General features: G+C 37.2%; 3 protein-coding genes across 6 annotated transcripts; all 3 read right to left on the reverse strand.

The window, feature by feature from the left end:
* Positions 1-225: 225 nt before the first annotated feature.
* nme3 (NME/NM23 nucleoside diphosphate kinase 3) lies at positions 226-8,483 on the reverse strand. 3 transcript variants are annotated; one of them, XM_077212436.1, is made up of 5 exons: positions 8,401-8,483; positions 5,358-5,488; positions 5,155-5,256; positions 999-1,111; positions 226-925 (listed from the first exon to the last, which is right to left on the reverse strand). In XM_077212436.1, exons 1-5 carry the CDS (start codon positions 8,429-8,431, stop codon positions 808-810), a joined length of 495 nt encoding a protein of 164 aa, XP_077068551.1. In that variant the 5' UTR covers positions 8,432-8,483; the 3' UTR covers positions 226-807. The 3 variants fall into 3 exon arrangements, with proteins under 3 accessions (XP_077068551.1, XP_077068550.1, XP_077068549.1); XM_077212435.1 differs by lacking the exon at positions 8,401-8,483 and adding an exon at positions 6,698-6,837; XM_077212434.1 differs by lacking the exon at positions 8,401-8,483 and adding an exon at positions 6,048-6,200.
* A 377-nt stretch (positions 8,484-8,860) lies between these two features.
* mrps34 (mitochondrial ribosomal protein S34) lies at positions 8,861-11,751 on the reverse strand. Its single transcript, XM_077212320.1, has 4 exons — positions 11,666-11,751; positions 10,453-10,775; positions 10,321-10,363; positions 8,861-9,527 (listed from the first exon to the last, which is right to left on the reverse strand). Exons 2-4 carry the CDS (start codon positions 10,768-10,770, stop codon positions 9,229-9,231), a joined length of 660 nt encoding a protein of 219 aa, XP_077068435.1. The 5' UTR covers positions 10,771-10,775; positions 11,666-11,751; the 3' UTR covers positions 8,861-9,228.
* Positions 11,752-12,010: 259 nt separating this feature from the next.
* spsb3a (splA/ryanodine receptor domain and SOCS box containing 3a) lies at positions 12,011-17,796 on the reverse strand. Of its 2 annotated transcripts, none has more exons than XM_077212322.1 (7): positions 17,621-17,796; positions 16,130-16,276; positions 15,769-15,946; positions 15,479-15,666; positions 14,496-14,598; positions 14,250-14,375; positions 12,011-13,623 (listed from the first exon to the last, which is right to left on the reverse strand). In XM_077212322.1, the coding sequence occupies exons 2-7, from the start codon at positions 16,253-16,255 to the stop codon at positions 13,268-13,270; spliced, it is 1,077 nt and encodes a 358-aa protein (XP_077068437.1). In that variant the 5' UTR covers positions 16,256-16,276; positions 17,621-17,796; the 3' UTR covers positions 12,011-13,267. The 2 variants fall into 2 exon arrangements, with proteins under 2 accessions (XP_077068437.1, XP_077068436.1); XM_077212321.1 differs by having other exon boundaries at positions 17,617-17,794.
* Positions 17,797-18,987: the final 1,191 nt, after the last annotated feature.

The following is an 18,987-nucleotide window of genomic DNA, read 5'->3' on the forward strand; positions in this document are numbered from 1 at the left end:
TCAATGCTCTTCTATCAAACTTTACATTCATCAAAGAATTCTTCTATAATGTTATTTTAAATAATAATAATTCATAATTTTACTGTTTATATTGTATTTTTGATCAAATAAATGCAGCTCTGGTGAGCATAAGAGAATGTTTTTAAAACATTTTTAAAAAATCATACCAACCCCCAAACTTTTGAATGGTACTAGTTTACACAAAATAATACACAAAAAGACCAATGAACAAAGGAATAATTTATTTGTAGTGTACAGTTTGGTCAAGTGAGTTCCAACCACTAGATTAGAGCAAGACCAAGCATTATTGGGATATTTAAGTTTTTCAGAGCAAGCTGGCCCTTTGTCATTCATTATTGAGTCCTTTTGAGTCATGAATAATAAGTGTATTTTTACATAGTGCATTAAGATGACAAGAAGCATGCCCATATCAAAAGTTGGATGTAAAAATGTAAACGATGTCTTTCGAGTGGATGTAAACACTAAGTAACTTTAGAGTAGTGGATGACTTACCAACCCACCAAAGATTAGTAACAAAGTGAATATCTGCAAAAATCTGCAAAGAAACCCTTACAAATGTTAACAACAGCATGAGTAAAGCAGTAAGAAAATGGTCACATTCAAAAATAGCTTGACCAATGACTGGATTTCAGTGATCCAGACAGATGCCACCATAAGCTACCTTATCCTTTATTATTTTGGTCACTCTATGGCTTGAGCAGAGCAGCCTTTACTCTGTGTGGAGCAGGAATCAGATGCAGATAAAGCTGCAAAAGCTGTGTTACGATGAGTGCAACATGATGGCTTTCAGGCGTAGATCCAGTGCTGACTGGACTCTTCCCAGCAGAGCAACTCGTTATGCGCAAACCACAGCGAGATCTCTCTCTGAGCACTTTCAACTGAATCACTGCCATGGACCACATTCCTGCGCAAGAAAAACAATTTAACATACACCCACCCACCCATCCATCCAGTCAAATATGCAGATACACACTAACCTGCTAACTTCCACGCAAAAGTCTCCTCTGATAGTGCCTGGGAGAGAGTCTGCTGGATTTGTCTCTCCTAGCATCTTTCTGGCGGTCTTAACCACTTCATGCCCTTGCCATACCTAACAAAACATATATGAACACACAGACACACATAAAGTTTTAAAGATGGACATTTTCATAGCAACATCATTGAAGCTGTAGGGCAGGGATGGGCAACTCCGGTCCTCGAGGGCCACTGTCCTGCAGAGTTTAGCTCCCACCCTGACAAAAATTATTGTTTAGTAATCCTGAATACATTGATTAGCTTGTTCAGGTGTGTTTAATTAGGGTTGGAGCTAAACTCTGCAGGACAGTGGCCCTAGAGGACCGGAGTTGCCCATCACTGCTGTAGGGTATCTGGGTGAATCATTGACTCCCTCTGAACACAAATGAAGCACATTCTTCCTAAAACCCAAAGTCTTTTAGAATGAGTGTAAATTATGGACATTGGCATGAGAATGCCTAGATGAGACCGTTTCTGAAACATTTACGACTCTGTCCCAGAACAACTCACAAACTTCCCCCACTGTAGGCAAACCCAGGTGGCCTTTCTGTCCACACACACAAATAATAACTTTTAACGAATTTCCCCATTAAAGACATTTTAATGAGATATATTTCATATGTGTTATGTGGGTACGAGTGCCCAGGGCCTATGAAGATACGTGTGAGTAGGCTTGGGCGGTATCCAAATTTTGATACCGTCAAACCTCCTCCCTATTTTACCGGGGTATACGGTATTACCGTGACTAATTAAAAATTATGACATAAGGCTCAGACAGCGTCACCAAACTGTTGGCTTGTGTCTATACTGTTCAGAAACTGAATACCAGATCGGGCATAAAAAACACACAAAAAAAAATCAAGGCCAACCCGTGCACGTTGTGTCTGATCCCTGTTGACGGCATTAAATGTAATATGAGCCGGAGCCCTATTTAGACTCGACTATTTTTAATACGTGGGCCGTTATAATATGGTGGCGCCAAATAATTGTTTAACCCAGGTGCTCAGGGGGTGGTAGATATAAATACTATTTATAAATGAGCAAAAATGGGACAATTAATAATATTTAATTATTTTAATTATGACAATTGTATTCATTTTATTAATTCATTTAAATTAAATTAACAAGCAACAAGCCAGAAGTGCATTTGTAAATCCGGTGACACGCGTCCATTGATTTTTATTAATACGACTATTCTGTCAGTGCTGCAAAGATTAAGTTGCGATCGCCATCACCTAGTGAACGCGCATATATATAGAGAAATGCAAATCATGGATTACATAATCAGAAGGTATAGGCTAGCCTTTTTCTTTTCGTTTTGAATTGTTTCGTTTAAAGAAATTGACGATTGATATCTCCGTAGTGAACGCGCGTATAGAGAGAAATGCACATCATGGATTAATCAGAGAGTATGCTGCCTATATTTCTTTTCCTTTTGAATTGTTTCGTTTAAAGAAATTGACGAATCGCCATCTCCATAGTGAACGATAGAGAGAAATGCACATCATGGATTAAATAATCAGAGAGTAGGCTAGCCGATTTCTTTTCGTTTGGAATAGTTTCGTTTAATTTGATGATCGCCATTTCCGTATGAACGCGCATAGAGAGAAATGCACATCATGGATTAAATAATCAGCGAGTGGCCTATTTCTTTTCATTTTGAATTGTTTCGTTTAATGAAATTTCAAGCTTTATTTAGATATCTTTCATGTCTGTGAGACATACACTGAGTTTCGGTTAATTTATGATGAGATTTCAATGCAAGTGACCGCGGCGCGCCAGCGCACGATCATGTCATGATTATGTTGTCTGCTATATTTGATTCTTATTTATTATTGGTTGATAAAAAAATAAAAAAAATTAGGATACAATTTATACAAAACGAAATTCACTTTAAAGAAAGGCCTTTTTACAAAATGAAACTTAATTAAGTGGTCAATGTTTGACTCCCGATGCATCCCATCTTACTCGTGCTGTTCAGTTTTCATTATCAACGAAAAAAAAAAAAACATTATAATATTTTAACAAATATAAACGAATGCGCTTATTTAATGAACTCCGGGCAAAATGCATCCTCGCAGCACTGAGTGGGTGGTTGTTTCGGAGATGCGACATTAGGTTAGAGGTGTTTCCATCTCTCGCGGTCACCTTTTTTATTGCAACATTTACAAATTGCCTAGTCAGTATTTACCGCCTCTCCCTTCTCTCTCTCTCTCTTTCTCCTCCACACTGTCACTTGATGACAACTACATAAGCATTTTTAGGCATTGAATAAATTATATTTATTTATTATATATAAGTGCCGGTAATGACGGTATTGAAACTGATACGTTGCTATTTTAAGACCCCGCGGTATACGATATTACCGAAATACCGCCCAACCCTACGTGTGAGTGTATAGTTCTAAACGAACGACAAATGCCTGTATTATGCATTTTTAATGAATAATCCAGCAAACTCACTATCCTAACAAAGTCTGTGAAACTTTGTTCTGCTAACACTGGCCGAAGTCAGTGTCCTGTTACGGGTTTACGACCTAAAGGAATGTTCACAGAACTGTGGCTCTCTCTGAATTCTTGCTGAGAAGGAGAAATGAAACCTTTCTTTTCAATCCTATATATTCTATATATAAATATAACCATGTGAGAAATATATTACCATGTATCTAATGTTCCAATCTCATGATGTGTCCTTTTATGTGGTTTGTTTCATGTAAACTCTAATACTTACAATTCCAGACTGTTCACACTATGATCAACCAGAATCAGATGTGTGACATATTTGGTCTCTAAAACCTGGTACTTTGAAGATCGAAGTGATTGTATATACGATATGTCGGTAACAACAACATATTAATAGTAAAAGCATCTTTCATAGTTTCTTCAACGAATTGACAACCCCAAGGAGCTCTCTCTCTTAGACAAAGAGCAATAAAAACCAAAGTCCCGCCTGTGAATTCCAACCCTCTTATTGGCCAAGCCAACAGGAAGAGGCTGGATTTCTCCAAGGTGATAAATGAAGCTTCCCCACTCCGCTCTCTCTCTTACACTCTTGTCCTCGTTTCATAATGTAACGTCTCGCCTCCGGGCGAGCTCTTCGCCTTTCTTTTATTTGTTTCTAGTTTAGTTTGTGTTTTTCAGTCTTAGATAAGTCTCCGTGTTTAATTCCAATCGACGAGTGAAAAGAACACCGCGTGACATATCTCTTCAGCAAATCCATCTACAAGGGACCTTTAAACACCTTTGGCTACAACTGAGTTACCATGGGACATCAGCGCGAGACTACAGCTAGTCGTCTAAAACACTATTTAGGTGAATTTAAACAATGGCAAGTTGCTAAATGCATCTTGTTCACATGTAGGGTCCCTGTTCATGTTGGACAGGCATTTTAATTACATTTTGTGTCTGTTAAGAGGCACAAAGACACTCTTTATGTATATGCCCCATAACTGCCGTTTTAGCTTAGTGGGAGCTCTGGGCATTTGCGGGAACAGCTCCGCATTGCAATCACCAATCCGGTTCATTTTTTTTTCTATAGACAGTACTCAAAGGTATAACGATCAAGATTAACTTAAAAATTGCCCGGAGTTCTCCTTTAAATTCATTATATTCATTTGATTGATGTACTGCCTCTTTGCTCATTTTCCAAGTCCCTTAAATGTCAAAGATCTTAGCTACAAGCCTACAAATTAAAGATACTTTACAGAGTATTTGCTTATAGGGCAGGAAACCCAATTCTTGTGGCCACAGAATTGCTTTTCCTGAAATCCTATAAAGTAGGATGATATTGTGGATCCCCACAAATATTATTCTGACAATTGAGCTAATTAATTTTGCCTGTTTTGTAAGACGTGGTCCATGTAATTAATTACAATCAACTTGTGGTTAATTGCAAGGATACACAAGCATGCATACAGGTAAAATGACATATGATCCCTTATCGGGAGATTTATTAACATGTAAGACTGATCTAATCCAAACATGTATGAATAATTATTAATTACCAATTATTAATTATGATATGCAAATCCCCCACGGATTGGATCCGCCCATGAGTCTTTACAAAGCATAAGTATAGAAATCCTATTGGACCTATATAGAGAGACAATGTGTTTCTTACCATAGCAACAATGGGCCCTGAGCTCATGTATTTGACCAAGCTGCTGTAGAAAGGCTTCTCCCTCAGGTCCCGGTAGTGCTGTCTGAGCTGCTCCTCTGATGCCTACAACCATATACTGTATTAATGCAGATGATATATTTCTTATGATATATTATTATTTCTTTTTTTTATGAAAGCTCAAGATACTCCAGTGGCGGTCTCACCTGCAGAAGCTTCATGCCGACCAGTTTGAAACCCTTTCGTTCAAAGCGGTGGATGATCTCACCCACCAGTCTGCGCTGAACACCATCTGGCTTCACTGCGATGAACGTGCGCTCGTTTGAGCCAGTCCATGCTGAAAAACATCTGAAATTAAACCCTTTTAAACCCCCTCGACTTCTCAATGACATCGCTTGTTTTTTTAAGTACTTCATTACAAAAAATAAACAGGTCTATCCTGTAGAAGTTAGTTTAAGTGGTATTTATATGCGGGAAAATGTAGTGAAACTATTCGAATAAATCCCTGTAGGGCGATACAAACTTTATTTTGACTAGCTATATAAGGTTATATATAAGGTTAACATACGCATACAATCATAATCTATCTACACATTATTAAAAAAATTATGAAAGTAGAATATGCCCTAGTATCCTATTAATCCCGAAGCATTAAACCTCTTAGCCCTCGCCACCTGTGTAGGTCACATAAAATAACTGACGTTGAACGCATTTCCATTTCAAATGTATTATTTTTTATTTACTTGCAAATAAGTATTATTATAACTTTATGAAAATCGTATAGAAGTAGTCAATATCGTGTTAGCCAATCGATTACTGTTCAAGGATCCTGCAGAACAAAAGTGTCCATTAAAATGACTCGAGGGGACTTGAAGAGCACGGATTCTTCTGCATACCTGATTCAATAATCCTCGATTGTTTTGCATCTAAATTAGCGACCGCGAGCTCATTTGTGTCGGATAGTGACCTTTCAGAACCCATTTTGGGTGAGCAGCCGTCTCAGGCTCGCGCTACTGCTGCACACCAACGGACCAATCACGGGTCAGCAAACACTGTAGAACCAATCGCAGCCGCAGCAACACAATAGGATCAAGTCAAGAACAAGGAGAAAGGCATTTTATTGCTTTGCATTGTTTTTTTATTACTCAGATTATTCATTTTTCTGTGAATGATCACTATCATATGCCAATTCGTTAACAAAGTAGACTAGGAGCCAAAACACATTTTAGGTGGTTACCAAGTATTTATGTAGACTAACGTTGATGACGTGTATGGGCCGCATGTGTTAAAGCGAGATGCTCGTGTTACTGCATGCTGCTATTACTTCGCATCACCTTGCCTAATAACATCTCCTAAACATAGCACTATGGGCGTACATACGTAGCGCTGTAATGTGTACATCTGATAGTTAGCCTAGCAAACAATAACTCACAAGATGATTTAAAATAAGTCGCCGACATGAGGACTGCTTGAGTTGTTCAGTTCCACCACTTTAAATTTTATTTAGCTAATAAAACGACTAAGACTTTCATAAGGCACTACTTACCCGTCTTGAAAACGTTCGCAAATATTGTTAAGCAAAGTATGATCATCTTCGCAGAGGAGGAAACCAGGCTGTCAAGAGTTTTCGGAATAGAGGGGGAGGAGACGGGTGCGCGCGCTGAGGATTGTCGCTAGGTGACATGCGCATGCTTGCCTGGTTTTGCAAGTCCGCACCCTATGGTCCGCACCTACTTAAAACATCTTCCCCTGGTTTCACAGACAAGGCTTAAATCTAGTCCCAGACTAAAATGCATGTTTGAGGTGTTTTAACTTGCACTGACATATCTTGTTTGAACTCAAAATGCACACTAGTATTGTTTGTTAAGGCACGTTTATAAAAGCTACTCAAATTACCTAATTGAATTTAATTCTGGCTTAATCTAAACCTTGTCTGTGAAACCAGAGGGCTGTTCCATAAAACAAGATTAGAATATAAGCCAAGCTAATTTTGGTTACCCAGACTTATTGTCGACTGATTCTGTTTCATAAAGCAAACTTAAAATAGTTCAAGTTACTATTTTACTTAAAATAATTTAAGTTAGTAATTTATGCTGGGAAACTAACCTGGTCCAGGGCAGGCTAACTGTCAGGCTAAGCCTGAGTTGTTACACGTTCATCTAACACTGACCACCAGGAACACAATGATATTACCACTGACTCTCCCGCATGCCATTATTTGACTTTATTAACCACTATCAGTCCAAAAATAAATATACATACAGAAAATCAACTTAAATAAGGCTTCAATGATGAATGAGACAATAAAGACCTATATTGTATTTTAAATGTTTATGTTAATGTTATGTTATATATATATATATATATATATATATATATATATATATATATATATTACACAGAACATCACAATCTAAAAAAAAAAGCTTTTTAAAGCAGCAGTTAAAATCACAAAATTAAAAATAAATAATTACAAAAGCACAGACTAAATTTGGTAGGATTAATCTGAGTTTAGTAATTGGCCTACAGTATACTAGCCGATTTACCCCATTACAATAGTCCCTTCACAGCTATTGATATCATAAAAATACACTTGTAGGTTTAAAATTCTAAATAAGGCACATCTAATGTCCATCAACAAATATATTATGGAATATTCTTTGATTTTAGTTTCCTATATCTTTTCAAAATCCTCTCCATAGTATAGGCCACTTTAAAAACTAAATCTAACCAATCATTTAAAACTGTGGATTCCTACTTTCTCCCAAAAAATTGTATTGCTTTAAAAGCTTTATTTTTTTTACATTCTAAATAAGTCATCTTTATTAAGTAGCATAGGTTGTATACCCAAAATTATATTTTGTATCTTTATTATATTTGGTTTCTTAAAAATGTCTTCCATGCTTTCACGTGCTATGGAAAATATGATATTTCCACTTGTGAACTGGTATTTACCAGTGCAACATGTGTTGCGTTCAAGTGCTTTTGTTGTCGTAATGTGGTAAAAAGATGGAGATGCAGACCTGTTATTTAGCTAAAACTATTTTAGATTAAGTCATCTGCCTGTTCATTATGTTTCGTTCACACCAAACGCGAATAGAGCGAAATTTATCGCTATTTAGTTTTATACCGTGTAAATTCGTGCACCGAGCCGTGACGCCCTACCGTTTCGGTTCAATACAATGTACCGTTCCACCCCTAGCTAACAGTAGCAAAAAACGTTTAGTTGTTAATGTGTACAATGCTTACCATTCAACACTCTCGCATTGCTCTCCGCCATTTTGAAAAGGTCAAAGGTTATCTCATCTCGGCAACTCGTGAGTCAAAATATTCTACGAGCTGTGCTAACCTTGAAGAAATTGATGGAATCCCTGTCAAGGAGGTTGTCACATATCTTCGTGTAAAACTTTGCAAAGACGAATCATACCGTGCTTCTCTTAACTTTAATCCTATTATCAGTACAAAAAGAAAGTTTGACTCTTGTTGCAGAGATTTATCCATTTACGGTCGTGTCTTATTGTCTAAATCTGAAGGTTTGTCAAGATCTGCGTATATATCCCAAGCTCTATTTGTACCCAAGATGTTCTGGACCCTTTTTTTTTTACCAGTTTTGTGAATTTCACACATAAGTTTACACAAATTTGATTGAAAATCAACATTTAAAGAGGTCTGAAGGATGCGTCATGATCTACTACAAACTTAGACCAAATTAAGTTTACCAATTTTTATTCTACATCTGTAATAATGCACACAACTTAATCATATGTAGCTCACATTTTGTAAAGAATATTACACATATTAACACAGATAATAAAAACAAAGTCTTTCCACAGAGGATTATACTTTTGGGTTTGGTCACCTGTCCAAATGTGCTGAAGAAATCTTTTTTCCCTCTCAGTAATTAGCCACATAATCCAAGGAATATGGATAAAAAATCTTGGCTATATTTGGTTCTTATAAAGCATAGCATTAAACACAAGGCAGCCTTTACGGCATGCAGTGCCCATAAAATTAGGAACAAAACCACTGCAACAGAACTCAGATCTCCACAGCATGACCTTCAAGTGGACCTGAGCATCAGACAGGTGTACCCTCCTGTTTCTTCTCATCCTGACTCCTGAAGTAGTCATAATTGAGCATGATATCCCGTTTCAATGGTAGAGAGGGCTCTGGGATAGTGCTGGCATCCACACCCAGCTCTTTGGCTTGCTGGGCCAGGATCATGGCACGTAGCAGAGGCGGGTATTTCACATAACGGACAGGGGCCTCAGGAACGGGTTCACAGCTCTTGAAAACCTCTTCTTCATGTTTGGGAACCAGTCGCCAGTCATGATACATCACCTTATCCAATTCGCGCTCTGCGGGCTCCTCTTTACCTGAAACACATCCAAACAATGTCACAGCGAGGCTGCTGTATTTATTTGCTACATTTGTTAATAGTTTGCTTGATACATTTATTTACTCTGTATAATTCTACAGAACATATGTAATGCTGTCCCCTGTTGACTACCGCTCAAAAGTTTGCAGTCGGTATGATTTTTTTTAAGGTTTTTGAAAGAAGTCTCTTCTGCTCACCAAGGCACATTTATATAGTACAAAATGTTATTATGTGATCCATTTTAATATATTTTAAAATGTAATTTACTCCTGTGATACAAAGCTGAATTTTCAGCATCATTACTCCAGTCTTCAGTGATACATGATCCTTCAGAAATCATTCTGATATGATTTGCTGCACAAGAAACATTTATTATTATTATTAATGTTGAAAACAGTTGTGCTGCTTAATATTTTTGTGGAAACAGTGATATTTCTTTCTCAAAACTGTCTTAATCTGCTCAAAATACACCACTGTAAAATATTAGGTGCTGATCATTAACTGAGGTAAATTTCAAATATCACAATTACTCCACAAGAGTAAAAAACAACAACTAGTTATTAGTCTTACATTTACATTAAGCATACTTTTATCCAAAGTGACTTTCAAAACAATTGATCATAAATGTATTAGCAATGCCACAAATATCAAATTAGTACATAGCTAGAGTAGAAGTTATATGGCAGAAGAAAACTGGAAAGAGATTTAAAAAAAAATTTTTTTTAACTAGCTTTTATTTAAAATATGTGCCTTTATTTATGGTTGTGTTCGCAGAAAAGGTATTTTCTTACCTCTAAATGTTAAAATGCCCCATGCTTTCCCGTGATCCATGTTCTAAATGAGAAAACATCAGCGTTTGAATTCACACATGCACTGACCTCATACATAAACATTTGTACAATTAAAATAATCACAGAACGTACCTCTGCTGTATAATCCACCTTGACTTTTGTTAATTTCCAGTAGCATGGCTCTGTATGCTCGTCCAGCCATGATTTGCGTGTGAAGAGCCGACCCACACCAAACAAGCGCATGCCAGCTAGTAACGTAAAGAGGCGGGTTTCTCTCTGCACATCTTTCCAAGCCAACACGGGCAGCTTTTTGCCAGTGAAGGGCCGTGTCATGGTGTCGTAGTCTAAGGCATACCGCTGAGAGTCCCGGGGCCGATTCTTCAGCTCCCGGTAGGCCCGGATCTTCCGTGCCATCTCGGCTATAAGCCTCAGGCGCTTTTTCTTTACCATGTTGCCTAGATGACCAATAAAAAAGAAATTACAAAAAAATAAGCACCAAAATATGGACATAAATATTACATCAGGTTTCACACAAACTTGTGGGGTTCATGCAGCTTGACAGTCATTACTGCAAATATCAGGGTATATCAAATTCAGTTCAGTTCATATCATGTTCAGCTATTCACTCAAATTGATATGCTGATAATTTAACCTGAAATGAAACATGAGAAAAATGTAAAATAAAAAACAAAAGAATTTAAACTATTAATTTAGACTTTTGGACTTTACTGTATATTGAAACCAGGGAACTCACAAAGAAAAAGTCTTAAATATTGCTAAGTCTTTTATAATGTATGAAAGTTCTATTATATTAAGTATTATATGAAAAATCGCATATGAGTCAAATAAGAGACTCAAATGGGATATATGTCACACAAAAACACACTGAAAAGACTAACTCATAAGACTATTTCAAATGATCAATAATAATTATTTTCCCTTCAAATTAATACATATATGTTTGAAGGCATATTTAAAAGGCCACAAATAGAGATGTGATTTGCAGTTATAGGTTTGATCTAACGTTATCTACTGAATATGAGACAGGAACCGTTATCAATTTTGCCCATTTTCCCCTCATTATTTAAGACGTATGCTAATGTAAAACGAAAAATATATCAAACAGAAACATCTGAACAGCGCCTACTTCCAATGGACTAGCTAAACAACCAGCTAAATAGTCTTGGGCACACATGCTGCACGTGTTACAACTAATCACTAGACAAAGGGGTGAACGCACTACACTGCAGCATTACAGCCAAAGCCATAAGAAGAAAAGTGAATTTAATAAATACAAATAAGAGCATATTTTAATCTATTTTCCAGTCAATGAAAGTTATCTTACCTATCTGATTGACTTGACCTCCACACAATTACGTCACGGTTGCTGCTGTCCGTTACGGAAATCGGTCCGTGCGAAACGCGCATGCGTGTTCTTGTTCCGCTTAAAGCGACCAACACTATTGCTTTATTTTTAAGCAATATTTTAGAGGGTATATCTTAGATGTTTCTCAATTTAAGTGACCATAAATCTGTTCAGTAACATAAACAGGCCTACTTAAATAATCTCTTCTGCAGTACTTTCATTATGCAACCTTTTGTCAGAAAAGTCCTGTACAAAATTAATTAGAAATGCATCATCCAAAAGTATGAGTTGTTTCTTTTTTTTGTAATAAGAGCAACACTATGATTGATTTTTAGAAACCTTTATTAAGATCTCGAAAAGAACAAACAAAAACATATTCAGCCCCTATTTTAATGCATATATAATTTCTTATTTTTTCTTTACTTGTATAAAAGGCCATGCTTAATGTATGTTGCAGAAGAAGCGAGAGAAGGAAGAGAGAAGTGAATAAAGAGAGAGTGCTTATGACATACAATACATGCAGAACACAGTATAGGGACCTGTATAATTCTATACATACATTGAGAGCAAAAAGTGCTTTATGCATAACAAAAACATGATTTGCTTTTATTTAAAACAATGAATTACAAAACCTGCAATATAAACCCCATATGAATTCAATATGAACCTCATGTAGAGATGTTGCACAGATTGAAAACTGAATCAACCTCAACGTCAGTTAGCATCAGTCAGTTTGACAACTGCATCAACATATTTTCAGGAAAACAGAGTTTCTCTGGAAATACTGTTCAGATATACACATATACACACACACTTTGAGTAATAATAACTAGGGCCCAAAGTAATTCCTAGAGACAAAAACTGGCAAAAAACACAGGCATTTTCCTCACCATTTCAATGTAATGGTATTTAAAACACATTTATGCAGACAATATTCATAATGACGTCACTGTTGTTACTTACTGTCTGTTGGTAAGTCCAAGTTTGATAAAAAAAGATTAGAGTAAAAACATACAATGGTTGTTTAAACAAAGAGGAAAAAGACCGTGGCACTCTGAAGTGCTGAGATGTTTGACTGGTCTGTAATGTAGCATCACATTTGAGTATGCATTACTTCAAAGGAGATCAGGTCATGTTTTCTACCCCCAAGAGAGTCAAAAATGAAGAAATTTACAGTTCATTTAAGGTGTCATGTATTGTTTGTGTTCCTTGTGCATGCAAACAGTTTGAGTGTTTGCCTGTGTTTCATATGGTTGCATGTTATTGTTCCCCACATCAGAACAGGTTTATGAGGTTCATATCTTGCTTTTTGTCTAAAGAGCTAATGGTCTTTATTCCACTGGAGTTCACAACAGAATAAAAACTGACTATGAATTGAATATTTAGCGACAAACTAGTAAAACAGACTTGACTGACCTTGAATTCTTTTCAAAGTTATTCAGCAAGCTCTGTTATCCACCATTGTAACTGGCAGCACAGGTTCAGCGTTTATATATGTCGATTCTTCTTTATCTGTGGAGACATTTTCTAATGTGTGCATAATGACAAGCTGAGTGGATGTGCACGCGGCACACGCCAGTCTCAGGTCCAGCGGCAACGTTTCCGCTGGCAGGCCTCCGGGTCCGAGGAGCAGCCCTCAGAGTCACTGCCCGAGGAGGGTCCTGGCGGGGTGTGTGTGTTCGAGTGGGTGTGCGTATGATCCAGGCTCAGCACCCATCCCAGTTTGGAGTGAAGAAGATGTCTGAGGCCGGGCGGCAGGGGCAGGACTCGAAGGGCATCCACTCCGGACGGGAGCAGCTTGCGGAGTCGTGAGCAACAAAGGTACTGTAGAGAGGTGGGAGCGGAGACGGAGCGAATCACCTTCATGCTGCTTTTGGCCGCGGTGGAACACGCCATAGGAAAAACATGTTTATTCTTCATCTCTGTAGCTGCTACACCTGCCAAACATACAACAAACAGGTTAAATTGTATTAAATGTGTGGTTTAACAGAAATAAACCTGTTCAACAGGTGTGTGATTGTTCAATAGTGTCTGATCTCCAAAACCCAGGGATGTGCAATTTCAGATTTTCACAGTCTAGTCAGATTTTCAAGACTAGTCAGTCAGTTATTATAGTCTTGTAAAATCATGATCACTTAACACAGCTAGGAGATTTCTTGTGCATATATGGATGCAAAGCACAACCCTTAACTGACAAATTGTCAAATAAGTAGGTTAACTACTAAAAACAATTACTATACTAACAAAATTAACACTTAACCTCATTTAAAGTTATGTTTGCAAAAAAGGAGAGAAAACTTGATATATACAGTTAACTAAACAGAAAGAATGTAATGGTGTGAAAAAAACATATTTGTCTGGTTACTAAAGCAACTTTTACATTTTAAGCTGACAGTCTTAAAAATATTTATTTTTCAAGACCTTCACTGCACATATATTACCTATATTACCTCTCCTAGAGAGAAAGTGACACTTAAAAAAGTGCATTATATTTCAAAAACAAGATAAGATAATATCGCAGCTTAAAGGAGTTTGTCATGTGCAAGATTAGGTTAGCTCTTACCGATACACTTGCGGTTTTTGAAGAAGGTTAGGGTGCCGTGCCAAGTGTCCAAATGAACGCCAATAATGGATCCCTGTCCGAATCGTGACGAAAAGCTCACTTTATCACCATTGTGATGTAACAGACCTGACAAAAACACATGCATACATACATAACATTGCAGAAGAATCCTTATGCACTATGCTTTCATGTAAAGTATAGGTGTTTTGTGCAAAAGTATGTGTTTGTGAACTGAAGCCGTTTTACCTGTATATGACAGACCCCAGCTGTCTTCATCTTTTCCCAGCAGGCTGCAAAATGTGTGTCTGTATTTGTCTAGATTCACATCTGACGTGCCAATACCAACCATCTACATAAACACAGAGAATTCAACCATTAAGAATAAACAATCCCATATACACTACCATTCAAAGGTTTGGGGTTGGTACGAAGTCTCTTGTGCTCACCAGGCTGCATTTATTTGATCAAAAATACAGTAAAACAGTAATATTGTGAATTTTGTTAACAATTTAAACTGTTTTCTATTTAAGTATTCTAAAATATAATTTATTCCTGTAATGCCAAAGCTGTACTTTCAGCTGTACCAAAGAGCTTTCAGATATTCATTATGTAATCTGATGTGATATGTAAACTGAAAAACCAATTACTATATTATTCAAAAAAGAGCTTTCAGCATTACTCCAGTGTCACATGATCCTTCAGAAATCATTCTAATATGATGATTTGCTGCTCAAGAAACTGAATTTAACTGAAACAAAATGTTGAAAACAGTTGTGCTGCTTAATATTTGTGTGGAAACCGTGATACATAGTTTCAAGATGCTTTTATTAATGGAAAGTAAAAAATTAAATAAATAAAAATCTTTATAAATTAGGTAATATTATAAATGTGTTTACTGTCATTTTTGATCAATTTATTGCATTTTCTCCAGTAGTAATTTGTCCCCCCCCAAAAAAAATCTTTGACCTCAAACTTTTGACCTGAAGTGTACACATTTTCAAAAAGAAATTGTAAAGAAATGTGGCTCACATCATGGAAAACTCAATTGATTCAGCAAGTTTCATCCTCATTAGCTGTATGCTGACAGTTATGCTTCGGTCTGCTAAATCAGCCATGTTGCTAAATGTCTAAGTTTAGAATCAATCCTTTTCAGATAAAATGCCCCAAATAAGCAGCGGAATATTACTACCACACAAATCACGCATAAAAGACACACTCTTGTCTCTCACCATGTCTGTGCCATAGACAGGGGAAGTCATTTTAATCTCCCAGAAGTGTTGTCCCTCCGAGAATTCTTTGGAGCCGCGAATGGCAGCCGTTCCACAGCTATATTCTGAGTGGAAGCTCACTTTCCTGTTCTCACAGCTCAGCAGGGTTGCAGACGACCGGCTGCCCTCATCCCACACCCAGTCAAAATCTGACGAACAATTAAACAGCCAATAAGAAAACAAGTTCAGTCATAATAAGCATGATCAAGGTAAAAAATAAATAAAAAAATGTATGTTGCATTTGGCACCACCTTGGTCATCTTCTCCACAGTGGCAGTCTCGCAAGTGTGTGTAACCCCGGAGCCGTGGGTTACAGCTGAGCTCCATCTGTGAATCACAGCTGCAGTACGACTCTCCTGTTACAGGCACCGCACTCGGAACCGCCGGCACAATGGCTGGATACTCGGCTTCGGAATCAGAGTCACTGTACTGAAGGACAAATGCGTGCAAATTCAGATCTGACATAGTTTCGGTCTGTTTTGTCAGCCATTTGTGCTTTTTTGAACTGAAACAGCTCTTGTGATGTTCAGCACTTCAGACAAAAGGCCATCTCATAATTAAAAAAATAATTGCTGCCTCAGCTAAAGGCATTTCCACATAATCCACACCAACCTGCTGGCGATCATAACTCCACTCGTCACTCTCGGAGGCGAGCACCAGCGCTCTCGCATCTGCATCCCGTCGGATTCCACTCCACACGTACCTCCACGCCCTGCTGTTTCTGCTCCGCCTTGACATGCCAACCAGGAGCCACCGCACCTGTCCATCACAGACAGAACAGTTGTTTGACATAAAGCATAAACAAAGAGAACAAACAGCCCTGCTGGAGAAACACATTGTCAAGGCAAGTCAAATGTATTTGTATAGCACTTTTCACAATGCTCACTGAAAGTCATGATGTTTATAATATCTTACTATCTTCATGCCTTATAGTCACATATTAGCAGATTAAAGCTTGGCGACAATTTACAGTACTGTGCAAAAGTCTTGGGCACATTAGTATTTTAACAAAAAAAGGTAGTAAGCCAGTTATTTATTTCTCTTTTGCTGTAGTGTCTCAGCAGGAAATAATATCACTTTACATTTCCAAACATTCCTTTTGCCATTAATTGTAAAAATCCAGTGAGATTTTTGTATGCACAAGGAGTCTGTCAATAACTGGTATGATACACACAGAGATCTGATCTCACCATCACTTGGGATTACATGAAGAAACTAAACATGACACAAACTAAATCCCAGTGGCAAATCCAGTGACCAAAACTGTGGCAAAACTACCTGAAAAACTATGAGCAAGTGTCCCTAGGACAAAAGCTGTTTTAAACGCAAAGGGTGGTCACACCAAATATTGATTTGATGTAGTTAATAAAAGTTTAAAAAAAGTATATATATATATATATATATATATATATATATATATATAGAATAGTAAAATAAAACCTATAGCAGTAGTTTGCGTTTTTTGTGCATTTTTTCTATTTTTACAGCTAATTACCCTAACGAAGTTTAGTGTTTAGTTATTCCCTCAAATTTTAAAAAAAATACAATATTCTCATATGTTGATAACCGATTATTGTCAGCCCGTTGCGCGTGAGCTGCGCTCGTAAGCTACACTGAAACCTTAAAGGCTGTAACTTTAGTGTTTCGCGCGAGAATGTAAACAGGCAACACGCTCAGATTAACTGTCAATTACGTGCATTCAGTAATTTCATTTCGCATAAGCAGTCATTATGAACTAGCTGACATGTCGGTATACTGTATCTCCTAATGACAGATTCCCCACAAAACATTAAATAAAAATAACATGTTCTCTTGTTAGGCCTCGCAGAAATTGGTCAGGGAGAGCCAGGCACCTTGCAAGTCTGTCTGTACAGATGAAGGCTTAACGTTATTCGCTTATAGGAGAACAGATCGCCTGTAGTCACACTGTTAATATGGAATCATATTTGGATTTCAATATTATACCAGCCCATATAATAATACTTGTAAGAAAGTGCAACAGGCTTCGACATGATCTTGGCGCTAACGGAAGCTCGCGGACTTAGCAGAGGCTACATCCTGGCTGCTGCATTCACTAGGACAAGCACAAGCAAACATACCTGCCTTTTAGGGTTACCACCGTGATCGCTGGGTCCCGTATAACGTTACCTAAAGATTTTATAATGACACTGTAATGTATTTATCTGTGAAGGCAATCGAATTCTGTCCACCAGGCAGGCACCAGCTAACTGTCACACTTTTTTGTGACCTACTTTCACGACAGACGTAAACAATGCTTTAGTAAGTCCCGCCTCCCCACTTCAAAACTCCATTGGCCGAAAATTCCAAGTGGGTGTGGTTTATTTTCTAGCTCGTGTAACTACAGGTCTAAACAGCTGTCACTTAAATGTCAAACTCGTCCCAAGACTGAAGTCTAAACCCCTTTCTGACGTTCACTGCACGCTTCCCAAGTACCTAGAGGCAGATGTTAAAATTTGTTATAATCGATTAACTAGAATCACTTTGGACCATTTCAATTAGTCAAACAGCTCTTTTCTGTGTTCTTCATGTTCTATAGCAAATTTCAACCGATCAATTTAATCGACTATTTAAAAATGTTCTACCACATGTATCAGAACAATCTGTTATCAACAATTTGTCATGTTTGTTCATACCTACAAAAGTTAGACCCGAATATTTTCATTTACATTGATTAGGATTGATATTTAGTTAATACACAGCAGTCAAACCAGATCGGGTTTACGCTGCGTTCACGCCAGAGCCATGTAGAGTGATATATATATATATATATATATATATATATATATATATATATATATATATATATATATATATATATATATATATGGCTCTGGTTCACGCTAAAGACCGTAGTCTCCATAGGACAACACGTGACGTTATATTCGGAGGTGTTGACATCATCGGACTGGGAACGATGTTCTACACATAGACTTTAAGGTTCTACATAAACATTTTTATCAGTTTAAATCAGGTAATTGCGATAATTACGACATGCCATGAACGCACCTTTAGCCCAAAATCAAAAGAAAAAAATAAGAAATTATATTTTTGCATAGAGACAATGAAGCCTTCAGTATTTTAGGACCATCTTAAATAGCAAAAGTAAAAGGTCCGGGCCCATTATGAGATTTTTTTTTTTTTTTGCTTATTATTAAAATAATGTCACAGTCTACAAATAACCGTAAATGTTCATAATTAGACTATTTTATTCAAAATATAATTTATTGTTTCTTTTGATTTTGAAACGAGACCTGGATGCTTCTGACAGCTTTCGTGATTCACTCATAATGACTATGATGTGTTGCTGTTTGATAGAATCATGTATTTTCCTACAGCTGTTTTGACATAATAAACGAACTGGTATTTATCACGGTTAATTTTCCTTGCAGTTACACCATTTCTAGTAATGATGTGCACTAAGAGGCTCTGAAATGATGCAGCGCTGCTCT

The sequence above is a fragment of the Siphateles boraxobius genome, unplaced genomic scaffold, assembly GCF_051911475.1.
Source record: "Siphateles boraxobius isolate OS27281-9 unplaced genomic scaffold, OSU_SipBor_1 66, whole genome shotgun sequence".
Classification (NCBI taxonomy): Eukaryota; Metazoa; Chordata; class Actinopteri; order Cypriniformes; family Leuciscidae; genus Siphateles; species Siphateles boraxobius.

Excerpts from the sequence above, each read along its gene's own strand:
- mrps34 (XM_077212320.1), bottom strand. The coding sequence starts at position 10,770 with ATGGTAAAGAAAAAGCGCCTGAGGCTTATAGCCGAGATGGCACGGAAG. Across the intron at positions 10,364-10,452 it reads AGGTGGATTATACAGCAGAG|AACATGGATCACGGGAAAGC; the intron begins GTACGTTCTGTG and ends TTTCTCATTTAG. Across the intron at positions 9,528-10,320 it reads GGGCATTTTAACATTTAGAG|GTAAAGAGGAGCCCGCAGAG; the intron begins GTAAGAAAATAC and ends GATGTGTTTCAG.
- spsb3a (XM_077212322.1), bottom strand. The coding sequence starts at position 16,255 with ATGTCAAGGCGGAGCAGAAACAGCAGGGCGTGGAGGTACGTGTGGAGT. Across the intron at positions 15,947-16,129 it reads GGAGTTATGATCGCCAGCAG|TACAGTGACTCTGATTCCGA; the intron begins GTTGGTGTGGAT and ends TTTGTCCTTCAG. Across the intron at positions 13,624-14,249 it reads CAAAAACCGCAAGTGTATCG|GTGTAGCAGCTACAGAGATG; the intron begins GTAAGAGCTAAC and ends TATGTTTGGCAG.
- nme3 (XM_077212434.1), bottom strand. The coding sequence starts at position 6,132 with ATGGGTTCTGAAAGGTCACTATCCGACACAAATGAGCTCGCGGTCGCT. Across the intron at positions 5,489-6,047 it reads ATCGAGGATTATTGAATCAG|CATGGACTGGCTCAAACGAG; the intron begins GTATGCAGAAGA and ends GATGTTTTTCAG. Across the intron at positions 1,112-5,154 it reads CAGGGCCCATTGTTGCTATG|GTATGGCAAGGGCATGAAGT; the intron begins GTAAGAAACACA and ends ATGTTTTGTTAG.